Raw genomic sequence first — 19,112 nt, forward strand, 5'->3', positions numbered from 1 at the left:
GTGTCTGTGGGTGTCTGTGTGTATGCGTATTGCAGGGGACTGAGCATCAAGAAATCCATTTCATTTACTTTTGGCTGAGAATAAGCCAATAAAATAGGAATAGCTACCATAACATCCAGTGAATTAGAATGGACCTGTCCTAGTTAAAGTGAGGCAGGATGCCTGAAGGACTCTTACTCCATCTTCTACCTAATACCTCTGCCCTATCCCTGTGGCAGCCCTGATAGACATCTAAGTAATGACCACCAAAGAAGTCCTTCCGTAGGATTTCATGTATCTGCCCTCAAGGCACTGAAAGGAAGGTGTGGTTGGAGTGCGGAGAGAAGAACACTGGAGGCTGGAAGGGGATAGGAGCCTGGAAAGAGAGTCAGAGGCCAAAAGATAGAAGGCCTGATTCCCAGCCACAATGCTAGATAGAGATAGGCCTTCTACGGCTCACTAGAAAGATCTAACTTTCTTAGGTATAAACAAATTGGACATTCAGAGCTAAGAAAAGCCTAATAATACAAATGATAATTATAATAATTTTTCAGTGTGATGGCTTCATCAGTCTCTTTTGGGTTTGATGAATTTTAAGTGCATTTTCCTTCAATTAAAAAAAAATACAATACTTCTGGTTCCCTTTTACCTTGCTCTCTCTCCTTTTAAGTAAAGTCATGGAAAGACCTTTATATTTCTTAAAGTATAAGAGTATGGGTTAATATTACTCTCAAGAAAGAAGAGTGATCCAAATAACTAGTGAAGTGAAATAAAGTCTGATCTTCAGAGCCTCAGCCGGCATCATAACCACATTTATATAATCATAAATATACAGCCTTGCACTTGCTTCATGTCTCACGATTTTGGCTCTGGTAAACAATAACTTAATGTCCAATTTAAACTGCTTTGAACTTCGAAGTGGAAGAAATTTACCATTAAGGCCATGTTTGTTTTAAAGTTAATACTTGCAGCATTTCCAAGATGCCTGAAATCCTGTGTGGATTTTTTGACGTAGACGCCATTTCCTCAAATGTCAACAAAAAAAATGCTATTCTGGCTGCAAGTATTTTCTCCCTCCCATCATCTCCATTAATTTTTTAAGTTCATTAACAGTTGAAATTATTAAACTGAGCTCTACTGACATCTGCTGGACAAAATCTTGTTTTTCATTATATTATCAACTCATTAATACTCAGGTTTTACTAACTAGACTGTTACTATTAAATCAATCTAGCAAAGCTGTATTAAACAAAACAGAAAACAGAACTAAGTTAAACATAAGATCATTAATCAGCATGTAATAAATCTAAGAAAAGGCTTCTAAGTTCATTTCTTCCACTGGTCGAGCCATATTGTTTGGTAAACACGCACTTGCTGAGTGCCCTCTATGTGTCACCCTCCTTATATGCACAGTGGTTTCAGTACTTGGACAGGGCCCTTTGCAAGGAGTGGAGGGTCTGGTGGGGGAAGACATATATCTAAACAGGTTATTTCAGAAAGTATTCTATCCAGAGTGCTTCCTCTTTCAGCAGCAAGACCTATCTATTGTGCATGGTACATCAGGGGGTACCCATGGGGTACCCACTGTACCCATTAATGTGGGTACATGCACAATAGACCTACCTATTGTGCATGGTACATCATGGGGTACCCATTGTTCCAAGAACATCTTTGTGGAGGGAATCAACCAGAGCAGTATCATTTTGCCCATTAGGTAATAACACAGTGCCTTGGGCCTAGGTATTTTTCATGGGCCTATAGATAGGTGTGTGTGTTCTAAAATACAAGAAAACAGAAAATTGAAACCACTAAATTTTAAATTAAATGTCTACAGAATATATAATGTTAACCTCATTTTTAAATGTAGTTTTTCTCAAACTTGCCTGTGATCAGAATCACCTGGGGCTGTGAAAGCAGATTGCTTTCTATACCAGCATATCTGACTTGGTTGGTCTTTGTTGGGTCCTGGAATTTGCATTTCTAACAAGTTCCAGGTAATGCTAATTAACATTGCTGGGCCAGAGACTGCACTTTGGAAACCAACAGTCTGAGAATAATTCACGTTTTTTGACTTGAGCACCCTGGTAGTTAGTAACATCATTAACTGAATTAGGAAACTCAGCAGAAGGGTCAACTTGAAGAAATGACAGGTAGAAAGATGATAAATTTGGCTTTTTCAAGGAAACGGAAGAAAAGACCATCAAAGCCAGACCTACAGAGGTTCTTTTAACATATTTCAATAATGTGTGAATGAAACTTTTTTTTTAAATTAATTAATTAATTACTTTATTTTTGGCTGTGTTGGGTCTTTGTTTCTGTGCGAGGGCTTTCTCCAGTTGCGGCAAGTGGGGGCCACTCTTCATCGCGGTGCGCGGGCCTCTCATTATCGCGGCCTCTCTTGTTGCGGAGCACAGGCTCCAGACGCGCAGGCTCAGTAGTTGTGGCTCACGGGCCTAGTTGCTCCGCGGCATGTGGGATCTTCCCAGACCAGGGCTTGAACCCGTGTCCCCTGCATTGGCAGGCGGATTCTCAACCACTGCACCACCAGGGAAGCCCTGAAACTAATTTTTAACTGGGCAGGTGAGAACTGGTGAAAGATAAAACATGCTGTCCATTCACTGAAATAAGTGGTAGAAAATGCATTGGTTATGTGTGAATGAAACATTTTTAACTGGGCAGGTGAGAACTGGTGAAAGATAAAATAAAACATGCTGTCCATTCACTGAAATAAGTGGTAGAAAATGAATTGGTTATGTGAGTCATCTAATCTTGGATCAATTCCTAGTATAGAACATGCAGGGAATACGATTATGTGAACAAGAGTATCTGACCAGACTCACTTGTATAAGCCTTTCAGTTTAGGAGTTGAGAACTAATGGGTTTTTCCTATTTCTAATGATGTTTCTAAGCTTCCTGGTTGAGCCCTGTTCTTACGCACTGAAGTAGCCCTGTGTAGATGACCTGTGCGGCACTATAGACCCACATCACTTTATGAAATTCTCATTTAGGAAACATGGCAAATGACAGATGATGGCAAGTAAGGGTAAATGACACCTCTGGTGTACATTTACTACTCAGAACATGCTAAGAAAAAAAATTGGAGGGCCTCCCTGGTGGCGCAGTGGTTGAGAGTCTGCCTGCCAATGCAGGGGACACGGGTTCGAGCCCTGGTCTGGGAGGATCCCACATGCCGCGGAGCAGCTGGGCCCGTGAGCCACAATTACTGAGCCTGCGCGTCTGGAGCCTGTGCTCCGCAACAAGAGAGGCCGCGATAGTGAGAGGCCCGCACACCATGATTAAGAGTGGCCCCCACTTGCCACAGCTAGAGAAAGCCCTCGCACAGAAATGAAGACCCAACACAGCCATAAATTTAAAAAAAAAAAAAATTAATTAATTAATAAAATTAAAAAAAAATTGGAGAAAGAAATGGGATTGATCTGCTTTTGTATTCAAACACCTTTAACAATTGGCTGGCTAATCATGGCTCCTTCTAAATTCTAAACAAGGGCAGAAGGGTCTAATTTTCCTCATATAAGCATTGATTCCAGATGACTCAAATTAATTATTTAGTCTAGATTATCTTCCACATGATTCTCATATTACCAGAAGCTTATGACTCTTCGGATTGAAAGATTCCAAATCCTTGGCAATTTTTCCATTAAAATTATAAACACATATTTGTCCCAAGTCCATTTCTTTCACTTGCTACAGTCACCATCACAGAAAATTGACCACCTCAAGACTGTACTCTTTGCCTTGACATTATCTGGAATAGTGTCACATCAGAAATCAGACTCCAGTCATTCCAGGTCTTTCATGCTCTTGCTACTAGTGCATGTGCCCTTTGATCACAAACTGTCAATCAATTCTCTCGACTCATCATCCAACTCCTGACTTTCCTTCCTTCTTCTCTATTGAGTCGGGATTCCATGATGCACTGTCTAGTCCCGTGGTATCAAAGGCTCTATGGCCAGCAGCATGGGCATCGTCTGGGAGCTTGTTAGAAATGCAGGCTCCTAGGCCCCATCACACTGGCATTTTAGAATCATTTTAACAGGATTCCCAATGATTTGTATGCATAGATGGTGGTGAAGCCCTGACCTCAATGTTTCTTTAAACAAGTTTACAGTGACTCTTACACACTATCCTTCCCCCTTTGATTACTCACTAAAAGCCAGTCCTGATGAGGTTCCGTATCTCATTGAAATCCCTTGTTTATATTTATCTCCGATTTCAACAGTCTTTTGTTTGAGTCTTTTGTTGAAAGCATGCATCACCTTATCTTCCTAATCCTAGCTAAATGATGTACCTATCATATTCTAGCAGTACAATTAACATTGTTTGGATTAAAGTTCTTCAAGTTAATTGCTACGTAGGTCATGAACCATTTACTAAGGTGCTATTGCAGATGGATGAACTCTCTCTTCAAAAATACCTGCATTTTTACAGGATTCCTAAAGGAAGTGGATTTAACCTAAATCATTAACTAACCTAATGCTGGGAGTTTTTGAGAAGTCATTCAACTAAGCGCAAGTAATTTTGGGGGCAAGTGACTTTTTGTTCTCAAATTTCCCTCCACCTTGCTCATCACCAAGGTGGTCCACATGAAAGAACTCTTGAGTGCTTCTGCACTGAGTGGCTTTTAAGTGTCTTCTCTCTGAAGGAGTACTGAACTCCAGTATCTGCAAATACAGCCAGAAAACATGGGTCACAGGAGAGACTTGGATGTACTTGACATTTGTGGAACAAGGGAAAGACTAGCTGGGGAGTTAACTGGGGAGTTAACAGGAATATTAGAAAACATTTCCTTGTAATTGCTTGTCTCTTCACCTGTCTTCTTCACCAGGCTCTGAGCTGTCAGAGTGGGGATGTGTATCTTAGGCACACAGAATCCCCTGCCAGGTGTCTCGCATGCAACATACACGTTCATTGAATTTGGGGGATAAAATGGTTTTAAAGCATTGCTCATGGCATTATTAAATAAAATGGCATGTCTGCAGCATATAAACAGTGCCAGCAGTTCGGATTATAATACCAGCAAGGGGGTGATGTTAATTCCTGAATGCCAGATCCTCAGAGAACAATGAATTTTAACCATCAACTTTCACCGTGAGCCATATCAGGGTTTTTCCGGTTACAAATACCGTTCTTAATATCCCAGCTCCATTAGAGAAGAGAAATTAGGTAACTGTGACACTACTTTATAAACTGATTTATCAAGAGTCCTGCCTTTCCCTGCATAATGACTAAGTGCCTCACAGAACGTTAGCTGCAGATTTAATGTCACCATGGTTGTAATTTGCATGTGGATGAAAAGTTAACATAATGTAGAAATGTGAAATTAAACTGGTTGGCTATGAGCAGCAGTCCTGCTAACATCCATTCATCTATCCTCATTACTTCACCTCTTGGCTTATTGTGTTTGCTGCTTTCTTCCATTACTCACAAAACTGTCAAGTAAGTCCCAGAGGATGCACTAGCACACGGCTTCTAGAAAATAGTGTTTGAAAAGCTTACATAATGGGACCAATGAAGCCAACATGCCCTTCACTGTAAAAAAGCCCAGTGTTCTCTTGCCTTGTTAAATGACCCTCAGCTTCAGAAGTAAGAGGGCGAATTTGAATGGGAAACAGAATGAGAAAGCAAATTATCAGGGGACTGACTTGTAGATGTTTCTCACTTTAAATGATGCTTCTAAGAGTAGAGAATACATGAGGCTTTATAATGACACTGAATCCACAGTGGGAACTGTCTTGCGAAAGAAGAAATGACACAACAATTATCATTCTATTCAGAGAGTATGAGAAGCAGGGAGGCAAAAGCCTTTTCTAATGCAAAGTTTAGGAAAAAATAAACTACTATAGGTAAGTTGCAGGAGATGAATTACTTCTTCAAGTTTTGTTTGCTCATGAGGTTACGACTGTGGTGCAACTTAAAGTGCTTGTCATTATTTTTCTTCTGGTAGGAAGATGAGCCAGGGAGTGGTAAACCTGAGAACAGAGCTAGCTGTCCTTACCAACTGAAATGTAATCCTGTGGAGAGTTAGGGGGAATGCTCCAAGCATCACTTTGGAGTTTCTGGGTGGCCTCTACAAAGCCCTGTCCTCTCCACACCCCCTTGCCCACATCTAAAGATGTGATGCCATCATCTATACCTTTACTCAAAGGAGCAAAATAAAAATAACTGTGCATTTATCCTCAGTACTATGAGTCATTCAGACAATAGACAAGGGGAATGAAAGGCATTTTAATCATACGGACCAGGGGACAAAATGTAATATGGGGATGGAAACAAGTATTTTATCATTTGGCAAATTTTGGTGTGCTAAGTGACACTAAGTAGCTGTGTCATGAAAAGAAGTAGTACAGTCATGCCAGGTGATTCAGCAGAACTCCTTTCCAACATCTGCACATACACTTTATAATTATGCCCCATTTAATCTCCCCCTCTAGTCAAAGTTCCTTTGAGAACTGGTCAGCAGGGAAATCGATTTCTAGAATGAGACCTTTAGTTACTAACCTCAGGGTGGATTCGCATATGTATGAGATGGTTGATACACTGCTCTGCTTGAAGCCTAGTAGATTCTTCATAATTCTATAATGATCAGATTTTTAAATATTTTCCTCTCATAAATTTTTACCTTCATGAAGTACTTCAAATCTTGTTTGACCCAACAATGAAGAAAAAGTCAGGGACAAAACCCTAGGGAATGAGTGCATAAAGAAAAAGCCATTGAAGAAATATATTTCTTAAGTTTAAACCAAAGCAAACAAGAAGCACATGACAATATAGAGTCCTAATAAAATTTTATTGAGAACCAGTTAAGTCAAATCCTTTACGGAACACAGAAATACATACAATTCCAGCCCTTTCCAGTAAATGGCAATATAACATTGGCGTAGGATCCCTGAATATCCCACTTTGTTTTGTACCTGTAGAAGAGAAACAGTTCTTCTACAGCTTAACAATACAGAAGTGGGGTGCTCTGACCTATTTAGGGGGAGCAGCAGTGAAGTCAGAATTGAGTATGGATAACAAAGGATTATAGATGAGTTCAAGCAGCCAAAGGAGTAGATGAATTAATGCTTACTCTTCACGTTTTGTATTTCAAACTCAGTCAACAGAAGGCAGGGCATTATACGATCAGACACCAATTAACCTGAGGACTTATGAGCAAAGTATACCTCTCAATTAAGTTATGCAGGGAAGTTGTAATAAGAGAGAAAATGGCTGCTTTTACCTAAAACTCTACCTACCGTGAAGGCTTTTGATGCCAAATAATTGGAAGTGACATCAAAGATGAAAAGAGGGTCAAATGACTGTAAGGATTAAAGACTGACTTCTTGATGGGACCAATAGGATTGATGCAAATAACTAATCGTGACGTTCATAGAAACACACGACAGGATAAATGAATACTGCTTGACAAGGTTTTAAGGTTTCACTACCTAGTCTTTACATGGAGATAAAAGATACTACTGAGTTTTCTGGGAAGCAGTTTTGCGCAGTTTTTCGTTTTGTTTTCTAACAAAAAGAAAAATATCTGAGGGAAAAATGATGTAACAGAAATAGAACTGAAATGATGCCTCTTCCTTTCAAAACTAAGAAACTAGTGTAAAAGTTTCAGTTTCTACCATGGTGTTAGGGTATTCGTCTGAGTTTTATAGCCTTTGCCTGAGTTTAAAATCCTATCAAACTTTCTGAGCTCTTAAACATAAATAAAACAAACAATGGAACAAATATAAAATCCTGCCAGTTTAATAACTTAAAAAGCCAAAGAAAAAAATGAAAACTGAATTGTGTTTGCACTGATAAATTTGTTAAGGGATGGCAGTAGCTAAACAGCAATCCAAATAGGAATAAGAATCTTATTCAAAATGTTCTTCTCCCGGCCTTGATGTCTTCCTGGGGTTAAATTAAATTAATTAAGCTGCTTGGTGAAGCACTGTGATCAGTCTCCTCCGGTTAAGAGAAAGTGTTTTGTTCTTCTTCCCTTGGTTAGTAACTATAGTAGCTAAAAGCGCAGGTACAGTATAGTAAGACATTTAACTAAATCAAACGGGGTCTATTCTTTCAAGCTGGACACCCATCCAAAGGCAGATCAGCTTTACTGTGGATGCTGACACTGTTCGTGTGACACGTTCACGAGAAAGGCACGGCTTGCACACAGCTTGCCAGCAACACTTCAACATCTGAGAGGCACAAGGTTGTCCCCAGCTAGCATGAGTCACAGAGGAATAAGTTAATCCTGGGAATTGAGCCGTGGGCTGTGTTTTAGATCCTACTGTCAGTAGCCTTTAAAGGGTCAGGCAATTTCCAATAATATTAGCTATTTTGGTGCTAAATGGAAAATAATAGGGGATTGCTATCCACAGGAACCAGCATATACTCAGTGGGGATTTGGTTCAGAGTTCCAATAAAAATAGCATGTTTTTGTGACCGAGAGAGCCGTGAAATAGGCACATTTAAAATTCTTAGAGCCTGTTTTCTTAAAAGCTGCAAAATGTTTCAAAATCAGTCAAAATGCATAGAAAAGACAAAACAAGCCTGGGAAAGTCAGCAATGGAAGGAGGAGGAATGGGAGCTGATGAGACAAAACAATTTGTATAGAATTTGAAGCACCAGGGATTCTTCACCTACCATATCAGTACCCGATCCTGAGGGCTCAGAAATGGATGAGTGTTAACGCCTAGGCTATGCAAAGAGACAAAAGCCATTTGTTCTAAGAATAATCACTGGATAATACCTTCTCAGGAACCAGCATTTCTATGGAAAGCTTAGTGATTTTGCAATATAGCACCCCTCCCCCCTTTTTTAACAAGTAGAATGCTCTACTATTTAGTGAAAAGATCAACATCTAGATAGATAGGAAGGAAAATATCTTATGGCTTGTACCAAGCAGCCAACGCTTTATAAAGCATAGTCATCGCAAAACAAGTAAAACACAAATCAAAATTTAGAAGGTCAGTCAGAAAGGGTGGACTCAAATCCTAGGTCATAATATATTTACACACAGAAATCTCATTTCGTGATCTTACACTAATTCCAAAGAAGAAACAAATATACATAGGTAGTTACAAAACATACTAGCTTATTAGGAGAAAACAAACTTTTTGTTAGCTTATCTTGAAATAACCTTCAAATCAGAATTTTCATATAACAACCATCACATTTCAGAAGTTTTCGATAAAGATGTTGGATTATAGAGCCTGGATGCTCTGCTGACAAAAAGAGGCAAATTTGAAAGTATGTTTATCTCTAGTTTAAATAAGCACTGTGAATTTGAAAAAGGGTGTTTAGGTCCCTAGCCCAGTTGGCAACTCTTTCAATTTTTGTCCTGGAAGCATATAGTTATATTTTTGCCCCTTTCATAATCAACCACTTAGAGAAAAGCAAAGTCATAAAACTGTCATAAAAAAAATACTAAAGAGAAGAGGTGGAGGTCAATATCCAGCGATAAGCGTGTATTTATCTACATTTAGTTTTTTTAAAACATTTTTAGAACTGTAACAGATGGTTATATTCATAAGCTTGAGTAAGACTACGACTGCCTCCAAGTTCTGAAATATATGCATATATGCCCTCAAAGTACTGTACAGATCACCCATCCTCCCTTTAGGATATGCTGAAGTTAATTAAGATTTCCCTGGATATTTTAAAATAAAAGTAAATAATAAAAAGGAACTGAATTAAAGACATAGTCTGAAAAAAAAAAATCAACTAAATCCAGTACACAGTTTGACTCTATTGTTGCTTTAGCCCAGGAATGATATACAGAAAGGCTCATGCAGTGAGTTGCACTGGGGGGGACTCTCCTCTTACAGTTCAAATGCAGGAAACCTGGCTTTCGTGGGCACTAGGAGGTCAGCCAAGAAATAAATCGTTCCAGCCATTCCTGAAGGAAAAGAAAGAGGCAAAAGTTATTACACCAGATGATGATGTATTATAGACTGGCTTCATTTTGTAGCATAAACAACATTATGATATTAATTTAAATGATTTAAATGAAGTGGGCACCTGTTTATATATGCTGCAGCTCATTAGACAAGATCACGAGTCAGAGGCTCAGCCTCTTTACCCAGGTGGAGGACAGGAGGGAGAGCAGAGCCAGACAAGTTCAAGGCACGGCCCTGCCCATTTACCATATGTGAGCTCCTTCACCGTGGCCCCACTTCCCTGTCTGAGCCTCAGGAACCTCATCTGTGACATGAGGATAATAATGTATATTTTTGCTGCGATGATTTATGATGACATCTGCAAGATGCCCAGCGTGTGCCTGGCCCCATAAACAGCAGTCACCGTAATAACTACTCCTACTGGGGCCATGGCGGTCTGCGTGCTAACTGAGTTTTAATACTGAGTTATTGTATTAGGAAACAAGGAAGCAGTTTAAGAAATAACTATGAAATTAATTTGTTGACAAAACTCAAATTAAGATACATGAATTACTAAGCAGAGAAGCAGATGCTGATATTATAAGGCGAATAAGTAACGTGTGAAAAATACCTTCAAAGAGGGAGAAGGGGGTGTCTGGTGTTCTGCATCCGTGTTCTCCGTAATCTAAGCACCACTCAGCGAACTGAAGATGAGACCAAGTTAAATTACTGAAGCCATTTCTTCTAGAGACCTCTAAAAGTTGACAGAGATTGTCTCTAACATTTACTCTGAAAAGTCAAAAACTATCTTCAAGGCAGGGAGAGGGGCTGATGCAGAACAAAACCACGTTACATCTGCCACCACTCTCCCACCCCCACCACAAATGCTGCTGAGTAGACTTATGTCCTTAAAAAAAAAAAAAAAAAAAAAGCTAATTCAACTGAGTAGCTTTTTAAATTTTTATTTTATTTTTTAATTAAAAAATTTTTTCTTCCACAGCAAAACATTTAATGACACATGGGTAGTACAAAGTTCTAAATCACCAACTAAGGCAGTCCTGTTTATAGAACTGCCCTACCAATGCCCTCTTCTCTCATTTTCTTTTCTTTTCCTTTTTAAAAAATTTTTATTGCAGTATGGTTGCTTTACAATGTCGTGTTAGCCTCCACTGCACAACAAAATGAATCAGCCATACACATAAAGACATCCCCTCCCTTTTGGACTTCCCTCCCATTTAGGTTACCACAGTGCATTAGGCAGAGCTCCCTGTGCTATACAGCATGTTCCCATCAGTTGTCTATTTCATACATAGTATCAATAATGTATATGTGTCAATCCCAGTCTCCCAATTCCTCCCTCCCCACTCCTTTCCCCCTTGGTACCCATACATTTGTTCTCTACGTCTGTGTCTCTATTTCTGCCTTGCAAATACGATCATCTGTACCATTTTTCTAGATTCCACATATATGCATTATTATATGATATTTGCTTTTCTCTTTCTGACTTACTTCACTCTGTATGACACTCTCTAGGTCCATCCACGTCTCTACCAAATGACCAACTGAATAGCTTTTGAAGGTTTTTCTTAAACTGTTTGTTCTATAGACTTACGGTTTAAAAAAATAAATGAGTTAACTCAGATTAACTAGAGACACTTCTGCAGCCTCCTGGGCAAAGGTGTGTTCTGTTTGGCGGTTCTGGCTCCTACCTTACAGGCCCTGTACAGGCACTTCGCGTCCTGCGTGAGGTTGTACAGCGACAGGAAGGCGTAGGCATTCCCTGCAGCGCCGTGGCACAGCCCGTACCCCTTCTTCAGCAAGCCACACTGCCAGATCACATCAGCACACTGATAGGCATCACTGAGATACCGCTCCTCTTTGAACACCTGCAGAGTCAAGGGACATAGTTTTATTACAAGGGATAGAAAAGAAACCTCCACTGACCTTCCTTCCTGATAGGAGAGAAAGGGAGACAGGATAAGGGAGGAGACAGGGAGGTGCCTCGGCAAAAAAGGGTAGGAATTCAGAGACAGAGAGATGTGTTACATCGGTGGGGCCAAATTACGAGAATTCACTAGTTTTTTCTTGTTTTTAAATACATAACTGGGCATGACCTTGTCTGCATGGTGTAAGTTTTATATGTATGTATGTTTGCGTATGCGGGTGTTATTGGTGAAGTAGCCTTATTTACTTGCAACTTGCTGTTATCATTAGTCACTTTCCAAAGAAAAAACACTGTCTTTTCTGTAACAATGATACCCTTCACTACTAGAAAGTTTCTTTATACACTGGAGAAGAAACTGTTTATAAAATTGATTATAAAAACTGATTTGATTGTAAAACACTATACTTTTCAGAAAAATAGAGATACATCTTTACAATCTATTGTGGCCTCCTATATCTTGATCAAAGGTTTAAAAAATATTATTATTATTATTATTTTTGGCCACACTGCATGGCTTGTGGGATCTTAGTTCCCTGACCAGGGATGGAACCTATGCCCCCTAGAGTGGAAGCATGGAGTCCCAACCACTGGACCGCCTGGGAATTCCCGACATTTTTAATATCTCATTGCAGTAGAGAAGTAGAATAAGACAGTTTTAAAAGTTTGTGCATTATATTTAACTTCCTGAATGCAAAATTTGATATACTAAACGCTTATTTAGACCATGAGATGCCAGTCCCTATTCAGAGTCTATAGATTTGTAATTTGTAGAACGGGTACCAATGAACATAGATATCTTGGTTTACTTCCATTTTTTTCCCCTCAAAGAAAAACCTTTTCTTCTTTGATTATGGCTCTGACATAGCATGCTTTTTAGAAGTGATATTTGAATTTTTAAAATTATGGTAAAATACATATATAAAAGTTACCATCTTAATCATTTAAAGTGGACCATTCAGTGGTATTAATTACATTCCCAATGTTGTATAACCATCACCATTATCTATTTCCAAAACTTTTTCAACATTCCAAACAGAAACTTCGTACCCGTTAAGCAATAATTCTCACCCTCCCAGCCCCTGGTAACTTTTATTCTACTCTCTATGAATTTGCCTATTCTAGATACCTCATATTAACCATCACATCATATAAGTGGAATCCTACAGTATTTGTCCTTTTGTATCTGGCTTATTTCGCTTGGCATAATGTTTACAAGGTTCGTGCATGTTGTCGTATGGATCAGAAGTTAATTCTTTTTTATGGCTAAATAATCTTCCATTGTAGGCATACACCATATTTTGTCCATCCATTCATCTGTTGATGGACACTTGGATTGTTTCTACTTTTTGGCTACTGTGAATAATGCTGCTATGGAACACTGGTGTACAAGTATCTGTTTGAAACCTTGTTTTTACTTCTTTTGGGTATATATACCTAGGAGTAGAATTGCTGGATCATATGTTAATTGTGTTTCATTTTTTGAGGAACTGCCAAACTGCTTTCTACAGTACCTTTACCATTTTACATTCCCACCAGCAAGGCCCAAGGAGATTCTTTCTCTTTTTAATTGAGCTCCTGGGATATTTATCTTGGCTCTGCCACTGATGCTAATCTTGGCTACTCTACCTGTCCGTGAAGCAGTCCTCTGTTCTATGAAATAATGTGTGCTGTGGTGCAGATGGATACTGTGAAAATGAATTATAATCCATACAGCAAAGTGATTTTAGGTCCAACAAATGGTTTGTCTATATATTGTTCAAGAATTATACAGAAAACTAATTTTAAATTATAGAATTTTATATTATGTTTTCCAATTTATTTCTAAAAACGAGAAAATTCACAGTACCTTATAGGCCTGAATGAGCATGTAGATTACCCCAGGAGAACCGTGGCACCAATGGACTAGCAGATCCCGAGTGTCGTCCACACAAGGAGGGTAATTGCCGGAAGGGAATTTCAGCTGGCAGACGTAGTCTACACTGGGCTTGACCAAACTATATAACTTCCCATGGCTCACTTGAAGGCTGGGCTAAAAACAAGAAAGGGAATTATCAGTTCTGCGGAAACAAACAGACCTTCCTAAGGCTCAGGGATGAGTTTTAAATAAGAAGGAAAACATGACCAAAATGAACTGAAAGTCATTAAGAGGTTCTGGATTCCATCCAATTTTTTCACCTACTGATCCAAACTAAAATTAGGCTATCAGTTAATACTTGGAGCCTTATGTACATATTATTTTTCGATATTTATTATCTATATACATATAAATAATTTTCCAAAGCCAATGCTTATGAATGTGAGTGTATGAGAAGTTTCCTAAGGTTTTAATACCTTAAATACACTTTAAAGACCACAAAGAGATGCATTAGACAAACCAGGCACAACTTGCATTTAGAGAAGTGACAGGTGATATTTCCAATAGGAGAGGACGCTAACAAGTTGGGAGCCCTGGGATCTAGATCCCGAATTGGTGTGACTCTAGATTAAGCCTTTCTGCAAAAGATTTGGGACTGATACTTATGAAGGATTATTTTGATACAACAATGTGTGGATTTATAGGACTCGTTGCCATATGGCATATGAGCCTTCATTTTTGATACAATTTTTAGTTTCTCCTTTTGGTCCTGGTCTTAATTCAATGCACCTCACACTTCTTTGAACAACAAATTCAGTGTTGTCTTTGCCAGGCAGGGGGTGAGCACCTGGGATGAGAGGGAGGCAGTGCTGTGAAGCGCACAGGCAGAGGCGGCAGGGAACAAGGAGATACCGACCATAAGGCACTCACAGATACTGAGCACGCAACGAAGTTCTTTAGGGCACATTTAGATTTCACTTTACCCAAAGAATATTGTTCAAGCTCAGTTTAAAATGCTAGAGTTGAATGACTGGATTCTCCTCAAACTTGCAGAAGTTATCCAAAATGGCCTAAAAATAATGTTTTATGCTGATACATAGGCACCTTACCAGAATGCACTTTTAGGATTAAAAATTAAATCATTTCAAATAGATAATTATGTGCAAATGGAAAATTCAGTACTTGGGTTTCCAGGTTTCTTACTACAGCCAACACATGGAGGCGGAGGGTAAGACACCTCCTGATGGTCTGCTTCAAAGAAAGGTCATGAGGCCATCCAGTCATTAACATGTCTGATTCTAATTCACCTTGAAACTTCAAGGTTTTTCTTCTTTCCTGAAAACTTTCAAGGATCTATATTTACTTCTGGAAATAGAGAGCCAACGAGGGAGTGTGCCAGAAAAGTAAAGGAGTTTAAGTCTGAATTGTCAAAACCCCTAATTATAAGACTCTGAATTGAGAAGTGCAGAATAAATACAAGAGTTGGTCTCCTACTGCCACTAACATTCGAAGAGTGACTCTGCATTGAAAAGCAATAATAACCTTGTGTTTTTCAGCTTTGTTGTCCTTGTTTAGTTATAGGGAGAGGATAGGTGTGATGTTGGTTTTGCATTACTATAGCCAGCTACTCAACCAGCTATTGGTATTTATATCCAACCACTCTTGTAGAACGTATCAGTGAAACACTTTTCTTTATGCCACATTGTACTTTGTAAAGTTGAGGGGGGGCACCTTTTACCATCATTTAAAATTCAATATTCTTTTACCATGAATTCTTATTCTTACACAAAGTGCCTATTTCTCCTTAAGGAGAGTTAAACAAGCCCCTGGAAATGATGCTCTCATGAGAAGCCCTCTTCTGACCTCCCTTTCCAGGTTATGCTTGATGCAGTAAACTCTATTTGCCCTTAGTCTATTTGGCTTTGGCTGATGTCCCCCAATAGTTTTAGATCCGAAGAACCGTTGAGCATGGCATATTCAGCTATTTTTCAGGTAAGTTACACAAAACCCATTGAAAAGGCTCCTTAGTTTTGCTCTCTAACTGAGCTTTAGGCAGCATATTCTCCTTTGTTTTCTACTGATTTTGCTCTTACTCCTGAAATTTGTTTCAATGGGTTGTGCCTTATAGTGTGGAATAATACTAATTCAAGGCATCTGCTGAAAGAGAAGAGCAGAGCAGAGGCACTTCATCTAAAAGAATAGGTCAGAACACTTCAGTCTGCACAAGCGGCATGAGGTGGGCAAGTGTGCTCACCTACAAATCAGTCATCTCAAAGCACACTGGCTTTTATGTTTACACACTGTAAATGCACTTTCACAAGCACTGTCCCTGTTTACCTAGGCCAGGTGATTACCAGGAGAGTGATGCAGTGGTTGGCAGAATGAACAAATAGAGCTGGAGCACCTGTCTTCTCACCCTAGATAGTACAGTCAGGAATCACATTCTAGCTCCATCATCATCCCCTCTTACCTGCATCAGGTAGTAGTAAATTCCTGCCAGGCCATGAGCGGCCCCCACGTAATATTCTTGGTACCATTCATACAACAGTGGAGTCTTTCCTGTGAAGTTTCTCTTTCTAGCTAGGTCTTCTCCAGAGGTTAAGACTGTTTCACAAATCTGCAGGGAGAAATCGACCGAAATGAGGAAAGAATTAGAATGGAGCCAAGGAACTTTTTGCTAAGAAGTACTGGAGAACATGGCAAATTCGACACCACCTGATGGCCATGGACGGGCACAGTTTGATTCTGTACTCAGAGAAGCACATGGGATTATTCTGCCTAAAAGAGGGAGAGTCTGGAAGATTTTGAACTTTTACTACAGCTCACAAGAATTCACCTGTCAAAGGAAAGCAAAACTCCTTCAGATACAAGAGGAACACCTGCACCTTGGAGGTGAAATCTGGCCCTTATTTTCCTCTGAATGGCCTCTAAACTCCAAATGGAGCAGCTGGACTTCTTACTCCAAGTCACTCTCTACACAGTTTGCAACAGCACTCCAAGTGCAGCTGCTGGTTCTCTGATCATGCCTGACCTTCAGAGGTTAAGATAGATACACCTTACCTCCCAGCTACTTGGGATGTGCCAACTAGGGAAACAAAACCAATAGTTTAGGCAGAGAGTAGGTGGGATCCTAAAAAGACTCCAAAAAGCACAAAAACGTGGTACCTGCTGAATATGGCTTTGAGGAATCTTTTCCACTCCAAAGTTCTTATTCACAAAGAGAAGAGCACAGATGTAGCCCATTCGTCCATAGAGCATTTCATTTGGAGCGTGGGGATCAATCTTATTTAGGTGAATTAGCCTGGGAATAAAAATACATGCTTAAGAGAATGTAAAAGGGATCAGGTAGAGATATATACTTAAAAATGATATGTTTAAAACACACACACACACAAATATATATAAAGTTACATATATACACATATATGGAATTATTATATTATCTTAAATATATAATAATAAAATATATAAAATATAAATATTTAAATATACTTACATATTATAACCTATATATTGTTACACTTTAAATATTAAGAGGGCTGGGCCAGACCACAAAGGGTAATCAGGGTTCAAAGATCAACCATCAACTACATTTCTTTTCTTCAGCTCACAATGGAACTGACAAATAAGAAATCCAAAGAATGGAGGAATACGTGAGTGTGGCTGGGACCACCTGCGGCCTCCCTAGCCCCTCGTGGCGGCATGCTCTGAGACCAGCAGTTGGGGTCAGAGAAGCCAAGAACTACTGGCTATTATAACATTCAGTCTGAGGAAGGGACTAAGTCAACACTCAAAGGGCCTATTTCCATAAAATGAAACGCCTGCTGCACCCCAGTTATCTCCTTGCTTGATTTATTTCTTAAATGTGTCATCTGGCCTAGCTGAAGTGTTTGTATAGCAGCCTGATTTACCACAAACGGTAGCACATACAAACAGCACAGAGGGATCAGTCAGTCTCCCAGCTCTTAGTCCTTCTTTTTAGAAATAACCATGGTTACCAATATCTTGTATATTCCTAGAACTGTTTTATGCACATATAAGAATACATATACTTATTTATAAACATATTTCCCCAAGTGTTTTGTGGCTTTGTTATTTAAGAATACATCTTGACAACCATTCCTTATCATCACAGAGTGATCTCATTCTTTATCACAGTTGTACAGTATTCCACTGAATGAATGTATTATAATTTATTAGCTCCCTATTGATAGACTCAGTTCAGCTTCTCAAAAAAAAAAAGTTGTTTTCAGTTCTGGTTCCAGGTAAGGTGGAGTAAGCGTATGCCAACCTGCCTCTCCCAGTCAGTATACGTAGCCCCAGAACCTAGAGAGAATGTGTGAAGCTGCTACTGAGAACCCTGAAAACTACACAGCAGCCGGCACAATGGGGATGACCGGAATCTGAAGTACTGCCACATCAGTGGTGAGTTTACCACATTCTCCCCTCTGGTATTTCCCTGGCCTGAACTCAGTGCCGCCTGAAACCCGGAAGTGGGCATCCAAGTGCTGACAGAGACAGTCCTGGAAAGAGCCCTTTAGTTTTTATCTCAAGAAAGACCAGGAAGGGGAACTCTTAATATCAGAGAGAGTGGGTAAAACACCTCATTTTTCTTTATTTTCGTTTTTCTGTTCTTTCACTCCCTAGGCCACAAGCAATCTCATGGTGGCAGCAGAAGCCAAGGCAACAGGAGCCCACAGGAGCCAAAACTCTGAGGGAGGGACCTGTCCTCACTGACTGGAGGGGCTGTGGTCCCGGGGATGAGGGGGTGAGGGGGTGAGGGGCTGTGGTCCCAGGGGTGAGGGGGTGAGAGGGTGAGGGGGTGAGGGAAGGCCCACTGCCTCACTTCTCCTTCTAGCCTCCCCATCACTTGACCCCCAAGATGCGGGCACATTCGTGGGAGGTGTGTGCCTGAGTAGGATAACCAAAGCCTCTGATTTCTTTCCAGAGAACCAACAAGGGAAGTCCCAGGGAACCAGAAAGTAGGTGGAGCTCACAGAGGGATAAGAGCTCAGGGACGCAACTGTACTTGTAGTCTGAACTCTGAGAATGAACCTTTTTTTTTTTTTTTTTGGTGGGGGGGGGCGGAAATATGATAGGTAGGGAAAATGTCCTTGCTATTCTACATTTTTCATCACATTTTTCATCACATACATTTTTCATGAAATTTTGAAAGCACATCTCAATTATCCTTAAATTATTCTATAAATTCAATGTGAGACCATTTAAATTATTAAAACAATTTAATTTTTGGTGAAACTGGACAAAATGATATTGGTATACTAAAAAAGTATGGGGGGTAGAGAGAGTCAGGGAATTTCTGGAAAAGAGTAGTAATGAGAGGACATTAGCCTTATCAAAAAAATGACCTTGTCACCAGGTAGCTTATGACACTAAACATGCTATTTAATCTCTATACTTTAAATTTCTCATCTATAAAATGAATGGTCCCTTCTGA

At 39.6% G+C, this 19,112-nt stretch overlaps 2 protein-coding genes across 3 annotated transcripts in view; one reads left to right on the top strand and one right to left on the bottom strand.

Moving 5' to 3' along the window:
• The window catches only part of CPS1 (carbamoyl-phosphate synthase 1), a 395,122-nt gene that overhangs the window by 113,503 nt on the left and 262,507 nt on the right, over window positions 1-19,112 (top strand). The window lies entirely within an intron of this gene.
• The window catches only part of LANCL1 (LanC like glutathione S-transferase 1), a 44,070-nt gene continuing 31,726 nt past the window's right edge, over window positions 6,769-19,112 (bottom strand). For both annotated transcript variants that reach the window (XM_059928618.1, XM_059928617.1), the window contains 6 exons: window positions 16,820-16,955; window positions 16,125-16,271; window positions 13,646-13,828; window positions 11,564-11,740; window positions 10,486-10,558; window positions 6,769-9,874 (listed from right to left, as the gene is read on the bottom strand). In XM_059928618.1, the coding sequence (XP_059784601.1) occupies window positions 9,798-9,874; window positions 10,486-10,558; window positions 11,564-11,740; window positions 13,646-13,828; window positions 16,125-16,271; window positions 16,820-16,955 (793 nt within the window). In that variant the 3' untranslated portion in view covers window positions 6,769-9,797. The remainder of the gene's footprint in view (window positions 9,875-10,485; window positions 10,559-11,563; window positions 11,741-13,645; window positions 13,829-16,124; window positions 16,272-16,819; window positions 16,956-19,112) is intronic.

This window comes from Balaenoptera ricei, chromosome 7 (assembly GCF_028023285.1).
Source record: "Balaenoptera ricei isolate mBalRic1 chromosome 7, mBalRic1.hap2, whole genome shotgun sequence".
Taxonomy (NCBI): Eukaryota; Metazoa; Chordata; class Mammalia; order Artiodactyla; family Balaenopteridae; genus Balaenoptera; species Balaenoptera ricei.